Source organism: Anopheles nili, chromosome 2 (assembly GCF_943737925.1).
Source record: "Anopheles nili chromosome 2, idAnoNiliSN_F5_01, whole genome shotgun sequence".
Taxonomy (NCBI): domain Eukaryota; kingdom Metazoa; phylum Arthropoda; class Insecta; order Diptera; family Culicidae; genus Anopheles; species Anopheles nili.
Genome location: NC_071291.1, coordinates 73,488,972 through 73,513,189, shown reverse-complemented (window position 1 = coordinate 73,513,189; position 24,218 = coordinate 73,488,972). Strand labels below are relative to the sequence as shown.

Below are 24,218 nucleotides of genomic sequence, written 5' to 3'. Positions count from 1 at the left end.
CCCCGGGAATGCATCCGCATTCGGGCCATTAATGCGCTCTAAGCGGGATCAGCAAAGGGATGATGCGTTCGGTTGAATGGAGCATTACTTATTCACGCGTCCAAATACCGCCATAGGCTGATTGGGCACGACGTTGGAGCCCGAATCAGTTGGAGCCAACAGGTGAGACGGATTCTGCTAGCGTGAGCGCATAAATCATGCCACACGGACATGCGATTCTGGGCTAATCGGCTGGAGGAAGAAAAAAAGGAAACATTATCGTCCCACCCTCTGGCGCCCTCTGGTGAGGTCACGCGGAAGCGGAATCAATCGAGCAAATGGTGCGTAAACGATCGGGCCTTCGATTGGCTCGACAAATCACCTCCCCGAAGGGATCTTATCCGCGGTTCTACCGCGCGTCTGTTTGCGAAGCCATAATTGCCTTTAAGGGCGGAAGTTTTTCCCCCAACTCCACCATGCCAAGTCGGCATGGGAAGCGGATATCCTCGTTCGATATTGCTGCGTTGGCAACCACTCACACACACACACATTCCGAGAGGGCTTCGAGGATTGCTTCCACCACCGAGCAGCCCGGGGGTGATGAATTATGATCGATAGAAAGCGACACCATAGTTTTGAGAGCCACACACCGATGCCAACTGCCAAAGCCGCCATATGCTAATGCGATTTTCTCTCCGCATGTTGCGTGGCGTTCTTCGGTGGGCTTATTGCGATAAATCATCGATGGCACTCGCGGCTATTGGCAGAGGCGAAAAGTGACAACCGGTGGCCTTTGAAGGACCATTTTTCTCCAATTTCTCAGGGGTCATTATCGAGAAGGCTCGTTGATGGATCGATAGACCGCTGCTCGAGAGTGTTATTAAAAGGCCATATCGCTACTCCTAAAGTGGATTGTGATCACACCGTGCGTCAATAATGCGCCAGAGAAGTCACCCACCATTTGAAGGTCGTCCAGTCCAGTGCACGCACATGGCGTAATTAAAAGGGTCTGTAATTTCAACGAACGAGCGCGAGAACTTAAAATCCCCCCCTAGGGGTATATTTCCAGCTGCACACTGTGCGACTATAAACGGCTCTTTGCTGGTCATTGCTTCCTGATTAGCATACACACATCGATTACTGTTCCGCCCTTTACAGGCGACCATGTCGCATTCTCGTTTCGCGTGGTATCTGTCGCCAACGCGAGCTCGTCGAGAAGGGTTCTGTAATTTAACACGTGTACGACATCCGAAGATAAGTCAACATGAAACACAGATTTTGGACGTGCCTCAACGAGAGCGCCTCAAAGTTCTTGCTCAACCCTTTTCGCGCGAGGGAGCCAAAAAGAAAACACAAGCAAACTCATTCATATTCCGCCCATTCACCGAAAACATATCGCCCGGTGTAAGCCGACGAGCGTGTACGCCGGCAAGAGGCAATCCTGAGGTTGGCGGCCCAGGTGATAAGCTGCACGATTATGCAGGAACACGCCGTGCTCTGGTGGTGCCAGATGCACGAGTCACAGCCTAAAATCCCGGCTTCCCCTTATTTACCGATGCCTCGGACGTCCGCAAGGGAGTAGAGTTCGATTCGGTTTCGAAACCGGGAAGATTGAACAACAACAAAAAAACGGGAAAGAAAACAACACTTATGATTTGTAACGACTCGTTTCGGTTCTGGTTGTTCGCGCTAGAATCAGCTGCCACGGTAAAAGATCCGCCTCACTTCGAAGGGACACTTTTTGTTTCGTGGTTAGAGGTGTAGTAAAAAAAGAGGAAAATTGGAAGGGTACTCAAACCGCGTATCTGGCGGCGTTGGCGTTGGTTACGGAAGGTACTTTTCCCTACTCTTATCTAAATATTTATCCACCCTAGAACTGCATCGGATCGTCAGATGGAACCGCGGTCCCAAGTGGCTGTGCTCCTCGCTTTGCTCCTCCCTGGCAACACCCCCGACTAACGAGAATAAGCTGTAAAATATGGAAGGTAAATTACTTAGTCACAAATTGCTTCTGGTTTTTTCGGCTTTTCGCCTGCACCACCATCCCCTGAGGGCTTCACTGTTATTATTATTATTTTTACCGGCGCACCCGCACTATTCCCTCTCGAGTGGTTCTGCTCCGGCCCTGGAAGGATCAACACCCGGTTCCGCCGCAGGCCTGAAGGATGTGTTTAATTTTGTTAAAATGCCTCCCCGACTCCTGCAGGAAATGATGCGAGAGAAACCCGCCACCGGTGACCCTTCTGGGAAACTTGACTTTTCCGTAAAGGAAGTGTATGCTAATGCGTAGCGCGCCTGTTTGCCCGTTTTGAGTGAGTTTCTGCAGACGCAGCTCGAGCCGCGACGGGATCTATCGCTGGATTTTGGTGTATCAACCGAATTTCGTCTCATTTCGCAACATTTCCACGCAACGGAAACGATGATTCAAAAATATCACAGCACACAAATTGCGTCGTGACCTCTGCTCGAGCCGCCCAACAAGTTTACCAACAAACAACTTCTTTGTCACGGCTGTTCCAGTTCCTTCGCTGAAGGTAACCATCGCGCTCGTTATCACTGGCCGAACCTTCACGAAATCAAACGAGACGCGGCGACCGGGCGTTGGAATGTTTGAGAGCAGAAGCACACAAAAAACCACTGTCGCACGCTTAATAAAATGCTTTAGTAGCTTCCAGAAACTCTCGGCCCGTGCCCGTGCTCAAATTATCACCCGCGCGAGCCAATCGGTCCTTGGTGGTCTGGATCCGGTCCCTGGAGTCCTTATCGCGGTCTCCGATTTCAGTTTCACCCACCACCGTGCGCTCAAGTTCAAGGATTTCCATGTCTAATCACCATTTAGCCACGATTAACCGTGGTAAGGAGTTTTTGGAGGCAGTTCTTTTTGTCTGTCTCGCCTCCACTTCGTTGCCTTGAGCTGTTGTTTCGATCCATCCGTTGGATGATGCTCATCACCGTCGTCGTGTTGCGCCTAATCTCATTTTCTAATTTCGCTTCCCTTATCATCCCCAGCAGCGTCCTCCATGGTGGAGCCTGAGCTCGTTTCGAGTACAACCATCGGAACGCAAACGCACACCCCGTCAGTAAGTAAATTGTTGCGTGTAGCCCGATACTATAAGGACGCGCCAGGACGACACAAAGGACCCGTCGCCAACGGACGGACGGACTCTCGAGCTCAGCTGCTACACTCCGCGGCTTGGTGCGTACGATGTAATCCAATTTCCTTCGCAACTGTTGCTCCCCGTGGCCATTCGCGCGCTACCCCAACCCCAATGGGGGGGTTGTTGGTTCGGTAGGTCCATTGGGGGTTTTATGCGCCAAAAAATATAATAGACTCTACACCGCCGCCACCATACGGTGTCGCTTAGAACAAGGGCGATCGGGGCACACCGTTGGTTGTGGGGCTCATCTCGCTCGCACAGTTCGAGATTCTCGGTGAAAAACGAGTTAAGGTAATCGAATTAGAGCGCTACCAAGTCGTGATATCGTGGAAATGCGACTCCCAGCGGTACCGGAGACCGGGGAGAAGAACAAAAGAAAGCAAAACCAACACACGGACACGCCAAACGAAACGAAATGTCCCCTGGCGAAAGCGGCGAAACTTCAAAAGACGTGCGCAGCACACGCCGAATTCTAAACCGCCGGCAAAAGAACAAAACCGTCGCAATGCGATGCGGCACAGCAGAAGCAAACTGGGCGGCCGTTTTTCCCTAGAAACCCCTTTTTAAAATGCTCTTACTTTCGCTTTTCGGTGGAAAGATGGCGCACCAAGGCCTGCTGCGATGGGATATGGCAGGAAATACGTTATTAGTAGGCGGCGGGCCGACCGAAAAAGGAGATGGGGCGAAAAAGAAGCTGTATGAGGCTGGCCGGAATCTCGAAAAAAAAAAAACTCCCTACACGTTGGGGCACAGCTTTAAAATGTCCGTCTACCGTCGTTTCGAAGCCACGTGGTGGCGACGTCGGTACGCCATTACAAGCGTCGGTACACGCGCTCCACCAGCCGCCCATTAACCTTTTCACCGCAGAGTGAAGAGGAGCCGTGAGTTGCGGGGGACGGGTAGGGAAAATGAGCGCTCCACTCCGATTAAAGCAGGCTTTGCGGAACGAATTTTCCACGCGCTCCCGAGCACGGGCAGCAGAAGGCCCGGAAAGCGCTCCACACACACACACACGACCGGTGGGGATTAGGTGTTGGCGAGTATGCCGAGAGTTTCCCACCATTCGTGGCCTCACCCTTACCCCTTTACCTTTCTCCGTCCTCCCCACCTACGGGGATGGAAAATTCTTTCCAACTTTCACCCCCACCAAGCGAAACATCGGAGCGTCTGGTGTGGCTGAAAAAAAGGGCACACATGGTGGTGTTCGCCCACGCGCCCACACAAGGGCTCCATATTGACGGAGCTGGTTGGAAAACTGAATTTCCAGCCAGCGATGCGGAAAGGGGCTCAGTCGCTTTGTAGATCCCTCCACTGGGCCTCACACAGACGGGGACGGTTTTATTTTATTTATCCTACCCATCCTTTTTTTCACAACCCTACCCCACCGAAGCTCCCACTCTCTCTCTCTCTCTCTCTCTCTCTCGCACTCTTCTCCGTCTTAGATAGGTAAATTTATGACCCATCCATCCGTGGACGACCGCGGGAATTTGGTCGGATTTAAGTATGGTCATGTGTGGAAAAGGAAAGCGCAAAAGCGGAGGAAAAACAGGCAGAGAGAAAAATCTCCCTTTATTTTCCCTACGTCAAGGTGCGGAAAATGGTTGGAAGTTGGGGATGGGAAGGCAAAAAAGGGTTCCCCCATCGTCTTGGGCCTTGGGCATACCGAGCAATGAAGCCGGAATTTCCTCCATAAATCGGTAAATTGAGCATGCTGAAAGCGGCGAGTAAATTAACGTGCACACGAGCACACGAGGCGCAATGTTTGGGTGAAACGCCCCTCAAACGACCAGCCATCCTGCCTTGGTCTACAGGCGAAGTGAGCCGATTGTGGTTTCGCATTTCCATCCGCACCGTTCGCGGGCGTTTAATTTGAATATTTCGGTTAAATGGTTCCGAGGGAATCCGCACCGTGGCCAGGCGAGTGAATAGACGCATACATTAATGAAGAGACCCACCCACCCATAGGGGGGACGGTACGTTCGATTCGAATGTTAATGATTTTCCGATTACGTAAAACGCGAAGAACCGGAACGGGAAAACCGGCGACTCAATCAGGCATCACACAGACCCACGTGCTCCTACGTTGTGTTTGCAATTCGTTTGACATGATTTTTATTTACCGTTCAATTACATCACGCGAACGCACGTCTGGTCGGTATGATTGACAAGCGAGATGTTTTTCTCGCTCTTTTTTGAATGACAATAATTTGCATGTGTATTTTTTTCCGCGAAAATGATTTTCATTAAGCACACTGAATCGCTAATGAGCACATCAAATTACGAAACGAGAGCACATTGAAAGCGAGTGTAACATTCATTCCAGCATTCGCCGTCCAACTAATTACACCCCGGGAAATAGTCGCGAATTCCAGCTCACACGAAATGTCCTCCCAAACAATTTCATATCCATCAGGAATGTTGCGAATGCCGAGCGAATGAAATGGCCCCCTGGATGCGGGTGATCCTGGCAACATGAGCAATCAAAAAGCGATTAGAGAGAAAAGCGCTGTGTGCAGTAACCATGGCAGCCCGATAGGTGGTAACCAGGCAGTGGATGCCGAAAAAAAGCCACTTCTCTAGGTGAATCCTTTTTTCGTATCGTAGCATGCGATGGATGGCGTTCCATGGCGTGCGCTTGCTGCACGAGTAAAAAGCCATTAGGAGCAACATACATTGCCCGGAAGTGCGTTTCCAGCTTTTAAAGCTTTCTTTTTGCCCTTCCAAACGCCACATCACAAAAATCGCAATGTCGAAACAAGGACACCCAAATGTCCAACGAGAGCAGTCTCTGGACAGTGAACCTGAATGGTTCCTGCGCGGGTGAGGTTTTAATTTTGAATGGGACGCCCGAATAGAACGGCGCGTTTCGAGTGTTTGCACTCCATCTGCGCTTGCCTGTGAAAGGAAAGGGTTTGCTCATCAAATAACTGTCGAAAACCGATCGGATAAAATCGTTAAAACAAACAGCTCCCGCAAGAAAGGCAAACAACAAACGCCGAGCGGCGATGGAATTAACATCGTTACGAGCACAAAGGCCTACGGCGAGGTCCTGTGGGAAGGACCCTTCCAGAGAGGACGAGGAGGAAACAGTTAATCTCACTTATCAAAACACTTACTGTCACTCACGGCGCGTCCGCTTGGTGTGTCCTGTTGACAGCAGCGCACCTCAGCTCCGAAAGCTGTCAAGAGCTGGGCCGTGTGAAAAAGGGGTTCGGCGGAAAAAGGGACCTCGAGGGCACCACACCACACCTGGTAGGACAATATTTTGTCATCTCCATTCGCACATCTCCCCCGTTGCTTATATTGACGAGCAAACACACACACACACACAGACACATAGCCACAGGGCATCCAATCAAATCGAAGTGACCCTTCAACAGGGTGATTCGCATCCTGCCCGTTCACGCGCACCGTTTCCATTTTTCCGCACTTTCGCGAATGGACACCACCGCCCACCACCGGTTGACCGAGTTTCCGTAGATTGGCATATTTATGTTGACTCACCCCCATCACCCAACCGGTCATCGGACACCGGGCACCCAGGGTTCGAAAGGTTTCTTTTTAATTTGATTATTAAAACCGATACCGATACCACTCGCGGGCACCCGAACGCTGTGAGGGCGTCAAAAACCAAACCACTGCGCAGCAGTTGGGCCCCGATCAAAGCCAAATGCGGCCGGTGTTTGACAAAATAATATCCAAAACCCGAACCGGTCGCGGCAGAAGGGAAAAACGGGCCTGGCGAGGCCGTGGCTTTACGATTATTGCTCTTTTTCGGCCGTTTGCAATCGTTTCGTCGCAGGGTTTGCAAGTGGGTGGGTGGCACGCAGAAGGGAAATAGCGGCTCGGCTTGGGAATAATATTGTAACACATGTTTCTATTTTCTCTTCACCCGGGCCTAATCCCATTTTATCGAGCCGGGGTTCGTCCTGTCGGCGGTGTTACCTTTCCGGAAGGGGCCACACGCCCAACGCGAAATGCGCCTGAAAAGCTGACAGCAAGAAAAATCAACCCCGCGGAGCCCTGATTCAACGCATCAAGCCGGGATTTTTGCTGCCACAATATAATGCCCACTGTGTGGAGATATGAAAGAGAAAAAATGGCTTCCCGGGTAAGCGGGGCAAATTTAGACAAATAATGTCACTAATGTTTGCCCCGTCGGATTTGCATTTGCATTCTCATTCCTCTCGGCGGCCCTTTTCGGGTTGCGTTGGGACCGCGTTCCAATCCTGACATCATCATCATCGTCGTCGTCGTTGTCGGTATGCGATTGCAGCCATGCTGGGACGTACGATGGATGCGCTAGCCGGAAAGTTTCACCGACACTGAACGATCCCGAGCATAAAGTCATCAGCTTGCACTTCATGTTCGCGCGCGCCCGTTCGCGGATGAGTGTGTAGTTTTTTTTTGCTGCTGCATTTTCTCGCTCTCGTCCGTTGGAGCCTCCTTGAGGAAGCCCACAGTGAGCCCCCATTACACTAACGATTTGTGACGCCGAGCGAGAGCAGCGCCTCGAGAGCGCTCGTCCGACACCGAACGAGAACGTTACCGTCCATGCGCAGGGGTTGAATGATTTATAGTGATTTTTTTTCGCCCCATGCCTTCTTGTTCTCCGCATGCATTTTAGTTTGCTTTTGCTCACTATGCTTCGCGCAGATATTTTTTTTCCCGGCCGTTTCACATTTCCCTTCCGATGTTTCTTATTATTTCCGCAACCTTACATGTTTGTGTGTGCACGCTTTTTTTTTGTTCCTTTCGTGCGTTGTTGCTCACCAGCGATCCGTTCACAAACTTGCATTTATGCACATTTTCCGACCTAAGGGTGGTGGGTGGTGGCAGCGGGTTTAGGTTTATGCATTTATGCACTCATCTCTTCTCAACCGTGGAACAACAAGCGCGCACTTTTGCATATGTCATTTGCTGCACTTATGTCCTCCGTGGAAGCGGGTTTGTGTGTGTGTGTGCTTCTGTTTCTTTTTTGTCTCCCCCAGAATCCACCCTACTCGGGTGGGATTGTTTCGTTCCGTTCTCTTTTCTGGCCGTGCGTGGTCTTGAATGCACTTCTTTCAACTTTTGCTCCCCTCGACAAACGGACAAAGCGACCAGGAGCTCCTGTGGGCACGGAAGCATCATTTCGCGAAACCGCAGCTCACAAAGCCGCACAGATATGTTGCTGGGCCGGCAGCTCGTCGAGTCGAGAGTGGTGTTACGTTTCGTTCTGGCGCGCGAAACGAGTACCGGCGGGTTCTTCCGGGAACGAACATGGGGCTCATTTTCCTGCGCTCATGTGGCTCATTATGGCCTCAAACAGACACACGGAGGTGTGGGTTGATGTAGTTGTACGAACCAGGCATCACTGGGATAGGTCAATTGCTTCTAAGAAACTGGGAAATCCTAGCGTAAACAAAATTGCACAACAATTCTGTTAACGCTCAGTTACACATAATATGTATTTCTTATTTGATGGCCATTTGAATGCGTGTTGCATCCAAACAAATTCATCCTCTGTGTCCGTTCAAACATATAGTTCTAATTGCATATTATCCCTCCAAAATTAAAACAATAAATAGAATAAAAATGACATTTAAAATAACAAAAAAAAACTATCGCAATTAATATTCAACAAATATTATAAAACACTTATTATCTCGTAAAGGAAGTCACAACTCTTACATTTCATGTCAACCATCATGTTCCGACATATAGCTGTAACAAACATTTCCGACACTGCTTTCAATGGTTCGGCCTGAGCGAATGTTCGTAAAGCAAAGAACAAAACACAAATAAAACAACCACAGCTCGATTCATTCATACGGTTCAGCAGCGGGTTTCTCTCATTTCACGGAGTCCCGATCGCGCCAGACCATCACAGCGTGCGTCCTTGGCGTCGTCTTGCTTCCTGTTGCTCGTCTCGTCTTGAGATTATTATGTAAACTCGAACCCCCGAGCGACGTTAACGATCTCGCACCACTCCCGGAGCCTCCGGTTACTGAATGACGACGGTTAATGACGACTCGCGTTGCTGCAACTGGTAGCGATCGGGAAGCGACAACAAAAAAAAACAAACACTAGGAAATGCATCCCCCCATCAAGGCCAGCACCGAATGATCGCATCTCTCGTGGCATCGACGCCTGCGAAAACGATCCCAAAATCGATTAAACCAGCTGGTAGTAACGCAATGCGTGACCAGTTAAGTTACCGGATTCCGGCAAGGATACGAGGCCGGTTATTCACACTGCACTACTCTGATCCGCTTTGCCCTGCTGACGTAGCCCTTATTTTTGATCTGTGCTTCGCCTTTTTACGTCAATGAAAACCTTTTGCATTATTTATGGCACGCCGATTGCTCTTTGCGGCGTGCGAGCTGCCGTTGGCGGTGGTAAGGGCTGGCGTTCTCGTTAACCGGTTAACGGTTTTAACTGGTTGAAATTAAACTATAAATTAATTCCCACCCCCTTCGACAGTGCATTACTGTTTTATTGCCACATGTTAATGCACGATGCAGCCAACCTTTCGCCGCACCCGCGCCAGATGGACGTCACTGGCACGAAGGAGAGCGGCGCGGGAACATAATAAAGAAAGGGGTGGTGAGAAAAAAAAAGAAGAAACAACCACCCTTACGCCGTATCTTCGAGAAGCAAATCCTCCATCGGTGGCGGCTGACGCAAGTGCTAGCTAATCACCGTAGAAACGGTAATCGAACAACAAGCAAAGTCGCGAATCAACAAACACGCTAATCCACCCCGATCGCTTGCCGGCGAGATCCGCACCCTTATCGGAGGGTGGGAGTGAAGCACAATCGCGCGCGAAAGAGGCGCAAAACGCAAAAGCAGAACAGCCTACTTAGATTAGGCTCGCGTTCGCGCCATCCGAAGCGGGTCAGTTTGCGCAGGTTGCGCAATAGAGAATCGTCAGATTGAAAGTGCAAACGCCCCACAGGACGGGTTTGGTGGCGCATCCAGCTGCAGTTTGCACCCGGTTCTAGCAGGCCTCCTGGAGGTGAGAATTAGCAGGCGCACCGCGTGCCGATGGAGTGATAGTTTAGTGGCCCTTTCCACAGACAGCTGCTTCGCGTGTGTAAGGGCGGATGTTTGCCGGAATGATTAACGTTCCAGGGTCGTGGAATTACGCCTCGATCGGTCCCAACCGCTTGGTCATACATTATGCTGGCAAACAGGGAGCTAACCAACACGGGGGTACAAATTAATTTTTACAATCTCGAAGGCACGATCGTCCCGGCGAGAGCGTTCGACATGGCGTAGCAGGGAAAAGTGAAATTAATTTCAGGTTATCGTTTGTTTACCACGCCAAGACGATGAACCACCGTCGGACCTGAGTTTCACATTCTTACCATGCTTTCTTGCTTGCCCGACACCGCACCGTTGCCTAGAGTTTATTGTTTCGGCCCATCGTCTGGGATCTGCGGGCTGCGCGACCCGAAAATGGGAAAAGCGACGACCCTGGCGCGGATCCTAATAATAATCATCTGCTTTCTTGTTGTTATTTTAATGCCTTCTTCCCACGGCGCGCACTCGCGTCCTTGGAATGGCTCGGTGGCTCCTTGCGATGCGATCGAGGAGGGGATTTTCATCCGCGATGGCACGCCAGGAAAATCCACCGATAACGGGCCACAGGCGGTCGGATCGTGGGCAGCGGATCGGCGGAAAGCCCCCGAATGAAGGGGCGGACTATCATAACGAGAAAATGGAAGCGATTTCCATCACCGGCAGGCACGCACACTCGACCTGTTGCACTCGCTTACGAGCTTATGTCGACGTCCTTTTGTGGGCTCTTTTCCACATGAGGTTTTGATGTCTGAATTCGGTTTGTCTTCGACGCTCACGCACACGCCGGCACACAACCATCGACAGCACCGTCGACGGGTTTCTTATTATGAATCAAATTATTATCCTCTCCGTGTGCTTGCCTGCTTTCATATTTCCGTTCCCGCTAATTTCATCCCTCAGTGAGATCAGCAATTTTTTTGTATTATTTCGTTCCTTTTAATGTCGGTTCCTTTCCATTGCTCTCAGATGCTTCCCATCTGCTGTGTACACTGGCTCGCTGGTTTTTTTTGTGTGCTTTTGCTGCACTTTATTTCGCGTTTTATGACTCCATGCCACTTCTGCCACTGGGCGGAGGAGAGTTTCGGTGGATTTACTTTGTTTTAATTTCTTTCACTCTTCGTCAACTTTTTACACAAATAAAAACTTTTTTACTACCAAAAAAGGAGGCCTCTAGAGGAAGGTCCTTTTTACCCTCGGGGGCTCTGTTTGGGGCCCACTACAAGGAGAAAAAAACGTTATCCTCCAAACGTACCCGCCAGCGAACGGTTTCTGTTTGATTTTTCCGAGCCTTCCTTGGACAGAGTGTGTATGTGTGTATACGTATGTTTGAGATACATTTTTTGTGGCCTGTTTCTTTTGGTTGCGCCTAAAGCATTACAAAGGCGAATTTTCCGACCGTGAAGCCATCGATCGCGGCTCTGGGCATGAGTCCACAGGATCCAACCGCGTAGAGCCAGCCCTTCGCGTGTTTGTCCTCGTAAAACTACAGCCAACTTTCGGTTCCCGGTTTCGCTCTCATTGGCACTCGCATGAGCGCATAGGATGTCGAGGAAGATTGCAGGCGGCACGCTACTGCGACGTTCGAGGCCACCATCAGAGCGTCCAGACACGAGGGCACGTTCGAAAACAATGTTGATTAAAATTCATAAAGCATAAATTTCATCCTCCCTCCCGCGGCCTCGGCCAATTCATCATGCACCTCTCTCTCCCCCCCCCCCACCCCTTCCCATCCCGCATCATATCGTCGATCATTGTCCGGATCCAGGACACATCAGATCGTCATCATCCCCTTTTGGTCCGCTCCATCTGGTGCGCGCGCGCGTGTGAGAGGATGGCGTTATGTTTTCTTTTTGGTTTTGTTATCCGTGTGGGTTTGATTTAGCGTCCAGCTAAAAAGGAATGGAACGAAACATCCGTCCCGATCTCCCCTTTCCGAGCACCGTTTCCACCAAGCCGCCCTGAGCTTTGCTGGACAAATTTTCATTTCATAAACCCGGACACACTACAGCCCCGTTACCTATTCGCTCCATTGCCGCTCGATGGTGGTACCAATTTGGAATTTCAAATAGTTTTCCCCCGCCACCGTTGGCCGGTAGCTGTTGCAGCAATACCCGCGAGCCTTACCGCTGGCGATCGCAACAGCAGTTACAAAAAAACCGAAACAGAAAAAATAAACCGGCACAAAAACACGGCTAAAATATCAACATATTTCAGCGCCGTGGCGTTCGAGGGAGTTTCGCGAAATAAATTGCCCACGGACCACGGGTTGGGGTCTGGGGGAGTGTGTCCTGCATCGCAATAAATGTTGGCAGAAAAACGGTGCCCCCTCGCTCGGTGATGGATGAAACGGCCCGGCCAGGGTTTAGTGGGGCAATATTATTTTGCTCTCGCATCCTTAAGTATGGATTATCGGAAACCCGCGATGTCCGAGGGCGAGCGGACTGTGTTTTTTGAGGAAAAGCGAGTGGAATTTTCCGCCCCGGTAAAATAGCGTCCGAATGTGGAAAAGCGAACCGAATTCAGTTCTCCGAATGCGGGATTAAGCCAGAGCGCATTTAAGAGTACAACGCTCCTACGCTCGTACGCTGTTAATTCCAGCAGCTACATGTGGAAAATTCTCGAAATCCTGAATCCACGCCTCCCTGTGGGTCTCTGATCCGTAATGCGATACACGATCTTCGTCCAGGGGCGAGAATGAACCCGAGTTCCAATTTGCTTCCATCGTTCTTTATCTCGCACCATTCAAGGACCAATCGAAATCGGTCCATGTGACGAGTCCTTGTGACGAGAAACAAGATCGAACCGGAATGATACCCGCCCGGTGTACGGGGAAGATTATCAAACAATCGAATTTCGACGGGTTCGCCACGAAGGAACATGAAAAATGCATTCCAGTCGCAACCTGCCGTCTGGCAGGAGATGAAGGAGAACGAAACCTCAACCCAACAGAGCCTCGGGGGTTCGCTCGGGTTATCTCGCCGATGGAGATCCTTTCGTAATCTCTCGGGCGGCGTCCACTGCGCATCAGAAAGGCCCAAATCCAAGGCTCGATCAGTGCAGCGAAAGCAAGACTGAAAGAAAAATCCATCTCCGCACGAGAAACTAATCCAAGGCGCTGGTATTGAGTTTCCGAAGGAAAAGCGTGAACAGGAGAAGAAGAAAAAAAGCTACCAACGCGCCGTTTCGCTGCCGACCAGCTGTTCGAGGCAGCGAAGTGCAATGCGATATCCTGACGGTATTATGTGTGCCCATTTCTTTCCCAACATGCCTCGTCCTCGGGTTTTCAAAACTCCACCGACACCGAGACGGTGCGGCGAAAATTACATTCTCCGCGCATTCATTCGTCGCCTAGCTCGAACCGGGAGCAGGAAACTTGCACTTGATGGGGCGCGCAACGAACACAAGGAGACAAGTTAATCAAAGTGCAGCAGAACGTGCGGCATGGCCGAGTGGTCAGATATCATCGGCAAACCATGCTCCTCCGTGGTGGTGGTGGTGGAGGTGATCATGACGCTCGGTGCGATGATGTTCATCATCAGCACGATTATTTCCTCCGACACCATTCGTCATGGCGTTGGTTCTTCTTGGCGCTTCCTGCTCCTGTTCGCCTCTTCGCCAACTCTGCAAACATTGTTCGGGGCGCACAGATTGCATCGAACTTCATCCGGCTGCTACTGGCGATGAACGGGACGAATTCGTTCCCGCACGCCTGTCCCATCGTCCTTATTCCTTCCTTCAGCAAACACCGCTAAGCAGAGATTCCTTATCCGGAGCGGACTCGAGAAATTCTACTTTGCATTCAAGCGCCCCGGTCTTTGCCGGCGAAAATGGCGAAGCTCGGTTGGTGGAATCAAACCTCAACGCCGGTCTTCCGGTGCTCCCGGTGGCGGTTTTCATCGGCTCACCCCGTTAGCCACATCCGGTGAAAACCCCAAACCCTTCGTGACGCTTTTCCCTGCCATTCATCCTTTCCCACTTTTACTTGCCACCGCAGGAGTAGTTTTGTTTGTTGAAGCGAGAAAAAGCTCCCCAAACTGCACGACACACACACACACACACACACACTCGATCCTCACTACTGCTGGTTCCGGTGAGGGAGGTTTTCTTTTCGCGGGTTTCCACTGGAAGGGATCGATTTGGAAGCATTCGGTTCCAACAACCGACACACCGGTGGCTAGACGGAAAGCGCAATAATTAATGCAAATACACCACCGACAAAGCGCACCATTGCGTCCCTTATGGGAGAGAATTTAATGGATTTCCAACAAATACCACGACACCGGTCCGATGCCGGTCGATGTACGGAGGGAAATCGTGCGTACAAAAAGGGGTGTAATGCTCCGGCACGAATTCGCTTCCTTTCCATCGAGGACGCGTCGTCCTGGAGAAGCGATTGCTGGTCGGTTCCAGCGCCCGTTGGACATTCTTCAAGCCACCCCGAGGGCGGATGTCGGAGCTGTCCGACACCGGCTTAATCCCTCGCCATCTTTCACTCGTGCTCAGGTGTAATCAGTCAGCCGTGGCGTAATAAGAGGATTGGGTCTCGGGAAAAGATGCAATCAAGGCGCACCACGGCACACGGTGGTTGCACTTTAGCCTGCCAGACCTGTCCGGGGTCGAAGCGTCGGGGTGTAGCGAGAAAAATGATGATGCCTTCTTTTTAGCCTGCATAAAGCGCGCCACAGCGTGTTTCACCCTAATGATAGGGCTTGGGCAAAGAGGGCCACCTCGCAGCATCCCGGACGCGGCGGATAAACGAATTCCATTGCCAGCGCGGTGTCTGGCAAGGTGCTCGGTTCTCTTGCAGCTCGCAGCGGCACGATTAATAAGAATTCATTTCGTAATAACCCACACCGGGTGGAGGCAACGGATCGTCCACGGAATCTCCTGGGTCGAACCCTCGGAAATGTCACGTTCAATGGTGGACGAGCGAGCTGGCGAACATCGACGATGCCGAGGAATGTTTTGCGGGAATGTCACCTCAAAAAATGTGGCTCGTTTTCGGCGGCATTCTTCGTTCGGTCATCGCCGCCGCTAAATTGCAACTCAACGGACGGGATCGAGGTTTCGTTTTTGGGCTCGGAAAATTCGGTTCGGTTTAGGCCTCCGGATCTTTTTTTTCGGTTGCGTTGATTATTCCTCTCCACCGAGACTCGGAAAGGCATCCGTGCTTGGGCTTCCAACTGTGATATTTGACTTCTTTTGTGTCATGATGAAGCAATGTCGAAGAATTACAAGGCTTCCGGTTTACCGGGGGTGTGTTTTTTGTGTGTTGTTGTTATTGTCCTTCCGTTTTCCCGTTCTACGCTTCTCAAAGAAGAAGCTTCAATCAAGCGCTAGAACGGAAGCTCTGGCCTTTTTCCCTCAGTGGTACAAGCCTAATTAGGATTGCCATTTTTCATTCGAAATTCCACCCAATGGACGCCTAGTGTACTCTTGGTACAGGAGAATCTACGTCAATCATGATCACGAGGCCGTCCCAAAGGACGTTCGTCGGCAAGCAAGCCAAGCCAAGGACCGCTGGAAAAGTTGCGCCATAAAGCGAAAAAGGCCCCTTTTCCAGCCAAAGTTCGTGGGCTCGAAACACGCCCCGTTTTTCCACAGAGGCACGACAAGAGCCTGCGAGATTTGCGACTTTCTTCCGCGACTAGTGGCCTGACCCGTTGACGACCGTTTCCGGTGGCAGAACATCACGGGGAAGCTGAGGCCCGTCATCAACGCCACGGATGGCAAACCCCGTAAAAAGTTCCTTCAACCATCCCACTCCAGTACTCTAGGGGGTGGGAGCAAAAAAAAACGCAAAAGAAAAACGCACCCAGCAAAGTTCTGGTACGACGAAAACGGGCGTTTCCGGAAGAATACTTTAGGGTTATATACTCGTCTTCCCGGCGGCTTGACAAGAGCACCGACCGTAGACCAATCAATTCTCAACCGCGCGAGCCTTGTTGGCGACAAAATTCTCAAATTGCCATCCCTAAAAAATGGCCCCACGAAGGCAACCGGGCGTTGGTAAACCCCTTTCAAAGCGAACCCCACTGTAACGAGTGTCAGCTGTGGAGTGGGTTGGCCGGCCGTTCGATAGTCATTACTTAAGTTTGGCGCACTCTCATTGCCAGCCAATTCCACCCAAGGTAGGTATGTGTCAAGCCAAACCTCGACGGTTCCTTAGGGCTGCAAGTTGCCGACGCAGCGTCCTGGTAAACGGCCAAAAAACACGACCTGTGTTCGTGTGTCTGTGCGCGATAATGAACCTGGCGAATGTTCGCTTTTGGCACTGAATGCACTCTACTTGACCCTTTCCCTGGGGTCCTTGGCAGCAATTGCACCCGAAGAAAGCTCTCTTGCCCTTTCTCCTGCTACACCTTCACATTCATCGCGTGCATCGCTCCTTGAGGACGATTTTCGGTGTTCGCCGGACGAAAAATGAAACGTCAGTGAACCTTTTGGGGAAAGCTCTTTTCGTCCTTTTCGCTGGTTCTTGATGGGTTTAAAATTATCCCTTTGACCGGGTTCGACGAACGGTGCACCTCCGACGGTTTCTCCATCCGCGCGGTCTATATTCGGTCGATTTACGCTAGAAAGGATTTTGGGCCCCGATTGGCAACGTTCTATCACCGCCCTCTGGACGGATTCGGTTTTAGGTGGCATTATTGAGAGACGTTTATTCGGCAGTGAAAATAAAACAACTCGTCTCGAACCCATTGCGGGAAAACGGAAAGCCCTTTTTCAAAGAATTTTCTCGCGCTCGCTTGATTACTTTCCGACGGCTTTCCAGTGGCCGAGAGCAGCGGTCCGTACAGGGATGGGAAAATGAGCAGAATAAAGTCAACGAACACAGTGGCACTGATTGATTTGCGAGATGCTTGCAAATAGGTTTTTCATCCTACGAAAAGCAGAAAAAAAAACGAGGCAACAAACGGACTTCGGTGCGTCCGCGCCCGGAAGGACACAATTCGGGTGCCGGCGGAAAATTCAATTATTGCAAAAGTAGTGTACATACACTTTTGCCTTCCGGTGCTTGGTGCGCCAAAACGCGAGCCCGCTTTCCCGTTGCGGCAGCGATGATTTAATGCTCGCAAGGTAAGTCCCAGGAAAATCCGAGAAGGTATGCGCGGAATGGAAGCTCTTTTCCATTTTATTACAATAATTTCATTTCAGTTCGTTTCGAAAACCCCGCACACCTTCCGGCACAGGACGAGGTAAAAGCAACGAGTGAAAACGAAAATCAAAACGTCAACCGGAAAATGATGAAAAATTGAGAATCAAAACGAGGCCGGAGAAAAAAACGGGATACGAGTGGAGGTGGACCGTAAATTGTGCCATTCAATATTTTTCCCCAACCAACGATTCGCCTGCGGACTGGAAAGGCAAACGAAAATTGCCTCATCGAGAAGCGTAATTGTCCCGCCAAAAATGCCCCAAACCACGACCCGAATGGAGAGTGCGAGCCGCAGGAAGGTTGGCTCGGAAAATGGCCAGGAAAAACGAAATCATGGTTACGCTTTGCGGCCGTTAAGGGAAACCGAAGCATATTCGCTCATCATAACAAACAAATTACGAGTAATTGATGGCCAAACCGGTCGAACCGTGAAGGGAAGAACTCGTGACGCAATCGGGGAGGTCGAATATTTTTTTTTCACGGCGATCCTTCTTAGGCCACATGCCGCGAGATCGACGACGTTGACAAACGGGCTAGGGGTTACGATTCTACGGGTACGAAAGCGACGGTGAACCAATTCCATCATCAATTGCGTTTCCCTTCATTTTCCAATCGATTACGCCCCGTGCATCCGGCGCGTGTGTTTCGTTTTTCGAAACCCAAAAAAGCGCGGAATTAATCGAGGGGTTTTAGTTTTACTTGCGTGTCCACTATCTTTCCATCTCCCGGGGCACCCCATCTCCCGGTTACAAACAAAGTAAAACTAAAACAAAACCCATTCCAGAAGCAAACTTTTGACTTTGTTTTTTGTATGTGCCGTTAATGGTCTGAGCCCTCATGCGCTGTCCAAAGAGCCAGTGTGTTCCGGGGTCAATACATTCAGGCAGTTCAGTTTTCCTCGACCGCCTAATCACCGAAACGGTTCACCGAACAGACCCAGAGAGAGAGAGAGAGAGAGAGACAGAGAAAAGTAAAAAGCATGCCAGAACTAAAATGTGCTGGTCGCTGGCGCTTGCCGGTTCCTGCCTGTTGAGGTAGGTTAGTGCAGCCAATGATTAATGACCTACTTCCTGTGTTCTGCTCTCGTTTAGGTGTATTTTTTTTTATTTCGTTGTTGCCTTACGTCCTTTTCCCTGTCTCCCGTGACGTTCTCGCTGGGTGCCGTTTGTTGTTGATGTCCGATTGCTTGCTAATGGCATTCCCCGCAGGAAACCCTCCCAGCCAACCACCCATCCACCTATGCTTTGTTTCTAATTGCCATTATTCACGGTCATTGTCGTAACGAGAAGAGAATAGGCGTGCGAGCGAGAAGGATGCAGAAAAGGCTTTCCACCTTTGGTTTTTGGGCACGTGCAGAGAAGGTTACACCCAAACCCGGCCAGCTGATCGAATCGTAGCCAACATATGTCGAACGTTGTATTATGCACCACGGAACAACGGGGAAAAAGGTCAAGGGTGGAAGGAAGTGGCCGGAACGCCTGGAAAAGGGCCACAAATATTGACCCGCAGTCCGCTTCGTGTCGCGCTGACGCAAGTTTATTTGGGCATTTGGTCGGAATTGGGTATTTCCAAACGATCAAACATCGCGTGGATTGCAGGTTGCAATCTGGCCTGCTGCTAGCAAGCGTGCCCACAAATGGTCAAAACGGAGTGCAGTTTTAATCGCAACTGTGCTGATAAACTGACCTACGGTTTCCCGAGAGCCACAAGCGATAGCGCCCTCTCGACCATCGCTGCTCGACCCTGTTTCTAGGCTAGCACCAGAGTTTAATCCCGCAATCACGGCGGTTGGGAAATTAAGATTTCATTTCTCGTTTACCACCGAGCTCACACTGCCCAACTGAGTGTCTTTCTCACCGCGAAAGAGACACATCAATTTGCTTCCATTAGACGGGGCATAACATTTTGTTACATTTTATTACATCTCACCCTGCGTAAGCCAACGGTGGAACCTTCAAAAGGCAAACAGAGAAAAGCTGGATGGGAAAGATGAAAACAACGCGATCATCGTAGCACGAAGAGAAGCATTTTTACCTTGACAGCTAACTGCCGGAAGGATGGGTAGGTATGATAAAAAAAAATGCTCAAAATACGGAACACAAGACATAGACGTCGACGAGAACGTATAATCCCGGGACGAAAACAAAAAAAAACTAATCCAAATAGAACGGAATCCATTAGTTCCAATTACCATTCCGGTGCAGAAAGGCAGCGCAATCTCCGTGCCGAGGAGCAGCAGGGAGGATAAAAACCGGTACGAAAGGACAAAACTAGTCGCCCGACCGTGGAATGGGCTCGGGAATGGGCTCGAGAAGATAAAAGGATTAAAAGAAGGTAGGACCGACCGGCTGGGAAATTGGGCGTCGACATCAAGCGAGAGAGAGAGAGAGAGAGAGAGAGATAGTGAGGAAAAAAATACTAAGACACGAACCCGGCAAGGACCTCGTGTTTGTAGGATCCTTCGCGGCACTTGGTTGTCACCGGTGGACACAAAGGCACGATGGGAGTTATTGGATTGTCTTCACGCCGGACACCGACTCCAAATGGTCCAGCTGGGAAGGAACCAAAAGGCAGGCTCTGGTAATAATGAGTGATGGAACCGGTAATGGCCGGCCGTGGCAAGTGCCCGATTTCGAGATGAGTCATTCGGGAGCTCTTAAGCTCGGTTGTTTTCCGCCCCATTCCGGCTGGTTCAGGCTGCTCCTGCTGCTGCTTCCGATGATGGCTTAAACGCCAAGACAGTGCCGCGTGTTCGTTCGAATGGTCTCCCGTGTCTGCTACTAATGGCGCACTCACGGACGCTCACGTACGACCGCGTGCGCTGTCAAACGGGGGAAAGATACTCAAACAAGCGAAAGCACAAACAACCGGAAAAGTGTGAAAAAAAAAACGCCAAACATCATGGAGCCGGGACGAAAAGCTAGCTTCCCCACACAAAAACAGACCCAGATCAATCTTCATTTCGCGCGAACGTGCACGTGGCGATGGCGTCTAGAAACATCTGACAGCGAAAGCCCCCGGTGGACCGATAAGCTCGTCCGTTCGACCGATGCCACAGTAACGCGGTATGCGGTTCCGCCCAACGGAAGGTAATTGACACATTCGATTAGTATTTATGGTACGAAACGTGGTCCTAACGGCGTTACGTGTCCGGGGCTCGGTTCACCAGGCTAACGTTTGCCCCGTCCCCGGATAACCCTGCTAACACACACGTACACACGTACGAGCACGATCAAGGCTGATCGACCGCAGACGACAATGATCGGGGTGGGTCCAAAAGTGAAGGCAAACGGGAACCGATTAGCTTTCGGACACACGCGGTACGATGCGCGTGTGTGTGCCGTTATCGCACGACTGACGGACGCAAATGGCGGATAAAAACACAAATCACCCGCGCGTCAAGGATAACCGGCGCTCGCTGAACCGGTAACAGGTTGGTTGGGTGCTGTTTTTCCACGTGCGTGCTCGCGCGCCAGGCTTACGGAAGTGACGCACACGAATGTGACCGCGAGCACCGTGCACGGGTAACCGAATTCCGAATCGAACGTGGGGATAAATTTCATCAATAAAATTTTCCCAACCAACTCCAGCGCTGGCCGGGATGGGATCCGGGGGGGTTCGCGGATTCGCGGTACAACGGCCACAGTCGAGCAAAACAAGAACCTCCAACTTGGGAACGCACATTCGCACAACGTCGTCTCGCAGTTTCTGGCCATCACAGCCGCGGGTATGCGATGCGAATGCATAATTGAGCGACCTGTCTGTGTGTCCCTGCGGCTGCGGTTGTTCACCCTCAATTCGTTCCCTGCGATTCCGATCCCGATCGGCGGAGGGCATATAAGGAATATTTATGGAGCCTTGCGTTCGCCCCTGTGCACCCTTTTCCGATGGGGATCCCTTAACCTGTTCGAGCGGAAAATAAATTCAATGTACCCACAGCCCTCGCTGTTCCCTTCGAAAGCTCCAAACATCTCTGAGGGATTCATCGGGACACGGGCACGTCGTGGCTACCAAAACACACACACTCACTAAAAAAAGATCATGATCGGGAAATGCAAAAACGGGAAGCTGTGGCTAGAAGCCAGGCACCACAGTAATCGAGTAAAGCACATCCTCGAAACACCCTGCCCGAAGCTGTGGAGCTCAGTTTGGGGTGGTTCCGGTGGCACCCTCTACACAGTGCCACACGGAAAAACTCCCCGCGGCGATAGGAGCCGTCGGAGTTTATCTTAAATTAATGTCAATCAGTTCGTGTGTGCTCTTTTGGGGTGTTGCTCTTTCGGCGTGGGAGCGGCTTTTTGGAGCTTTCGCCATGTGTGTATGTTTTTTCCTTCTTCTGCCTGGTTATTCTAGCAATCCAAACCGCCATTTGTTTCGTTCATCTGGCAGGATACAGTCTCGCTTACGGCTTCTTTCCTGGGATGTGTTCCGAATCCTTTTGCTCTCACGGGTAAAATTTGATAAGCCACTCTTCCGGCATATGGGACGGCATTCGGAGCAGAGCAGATCCGGCGAGCCCGTAAGAACAACTTTTCGCTACTCAATATAGAAAGTGCACGTTATAGAACGGACGGCGAGCGCGTCTGCCGGAGCAAATTGTAGTTATCCTGGGACTTTATCTTAAGCCACCTCCCTCTCACCTCGACACACGGGTCGACAAATTTAGAACCCTTCCATCGCATAGTAAGCGAAAGTTCGTCTTCTTATCGTGCGCTTTCGGATTTGTTTTCCGGAAGCCGCTCTGTCGGGGCGAGCACCCCGTGACTCATAATACTATTCCAATCAACATTCCAGCCGCTTGCGGAACTGCTCTAGCCTACAAATTGAGAGACACAACTCCGAGGCTGCAGAAGTTGCGAAAATTGTACACTAAAAAAAAGTCCTTCCAAACATGCACACATGCACACAAACGTGCAATAAAATAAGCAACACACATTTCGTCCACCGCTTGGTCTGTTAGATAGCGGGAGACTCCGAGTTTTGTAGATAAAATGCTGAAACTTTTCGTTCTCCGAAGTGAAATCGTCGCCATCGCCTACACAACCGCGAAAGAAGGCCGAATGTGCCACCCGCGATAAGGACCGCCCGTGACTGGTTCGGTGTCACAGGAGAGGGCAAAAGTTCATTCCGTGATACCGACCCAACGGCCGATGGAGCTAATTTATTGCCCGGAGGTTCTAGAGGTTCTCAGAACTTACCGTTGCGTTGCCACTGCCGGAACTTGTGGTACAGAAAGCAGGAGCACATGCAGAAGATCGACGACAGGATCATGAGCGTCAGCACGATGCCAACCCATACGTCACCGATGAAGCGCTCGTACGTCGGATCGAGCAGCTGTTCGGAACCGGCTCCACCAAGCCCATCTCGGCCACGGTTCGCGAATGATTGCAGGCTGTTCAGCAGACCATAATCGCTACTACCATTGCTGTAATCGATGCCTCCAAACAGGCTGGACGTTCCGGATGAACCACTGAGCCCACCAAACCCACCGGCATCGGCCATTCCACCGAATGTGGCGCCTCCGGCAAGCCGGGCCGCACTCTGGTGCTGCTGGTGCAGGTTCTGCCAGAACAGCGTGTAATTGTTGCCCCGGATCAGCTTGTCAAAGTCGAGATTTGTCGGTATTTCGAAGGTTATCTTGGACTCGAAGTTTTCGATCATTTTCGCTACGCACCCGCACCAACACTGCTGTCGGAGCTTCTATCGTATCGTTAAAGCTTTTTCGTTTGCTTCTTCTTTCCCTTCTTTCACTACACTTTCCACTCGAGCACTTTTACGCGCCGTTGCGTGCTTTCGTCACGTCTACGGTGTGATTGTGATCATCCGAAAAATTCGCTCCTGTCAATCCAACTGCTCACGCATTGACGGATTGATTAGGCACCACCAGGACATTCGTACCCACACGCACGCACCCACGATCCTATCCCGAATCCTGCACAATGAGTGACACACTATCGCAATTTTTCTCTCCGATCGCCTTTATCTTGCCAGATTCGGGCGTCCCCGCCGGTTTTGGCCTTATCCTTCGGTTTGCTCGCGAGCGATAAAATTAGTCCCAAACGGGCAACGACACGGACAGATGAGCGCGGATCGGTTTGGCTTTGTTTTTAAAAAGAAGACACTTTTCCGTCGTGTAAGCAACCAGCACGGTGAACGGGGCAAACACACAAGGCAGAACAAAAGCTCAAGCCAACGATGGCACCGGATCTACGCGGGCTTACGGTGTGGCGAAATCGTATTTCACACTCCGCAGGATTCCGTCACTATCAACTACCGGGGCCGACAAACCGACAAACAAAATGATGACTCCCCACCGGTTGCGGCGTTGCACGAATGTGGGTAAAAAAAGGACGAAAGTTGTAAAAATCGAGAGCGCGAAATTTGCTACACGCACAAACTGCACAACGACGGAGGCTGATAAGCACGCGTTTATGTTACGGTTTTTGCTTCACTTTCGTACGGTCTCTCTCCTCACGCGAGGTTGCTGACGAGCAGAGGACGAAAGTGCGCCCGTCCGTTCGATTCGAAGGTTTCGCTTGTACTAAAAGATCCGTTCTCTTCCGTCCACGGCTCGGCAGGTTCGAAATCCGGCTAGAACCAAGGGCTCGTACGCACACATGCGCACAGTTCCACAGTTCGCTTGTGCATCTACACGGGCGGTGATGCAACTGAATGCAGTTTACACGAGAAAAGGGCACATGCTAGGATAATGAGCTGAGGAAAATATGTATATAAGTGAACCGTATACCGTAAGTATAGGTTATAAAATATGCAGTCGAAAGTGATAAAACGATAAAAGGGTTTTCGTTTCATGGGGATTATTTTGAACAAAAGACGTTGCTATCCGTTTTTTA

The 24,218-nt window shown here is 50.8% G+C and overlaps 1 protein-coding gene across 1 annotated transcript in view; it reads right to left on the bottom strand.

The window, feature by feature from the left end:
• LOC128731240 (protein commissureless 2 homolog) overlaps positions 1 to 23,025 on the bottom strand; it is a 39,550-nt gene extending 16,525 nt beyond the window's left edge. Inside the window, exon 1 of the mRNA XM_053824345.1 lies at positions 22,563 to 23,025. Within this exon, the coding sequence (XP_053680320.1) occupies positions 22,563 to 23,025 (463 nt within the window). The remainder of the gene's footprint in view (positions 1 to 22,562) is intronic.
• Positions 23,026 to 24,218: the final 1,193 nt, after the last annotated feature.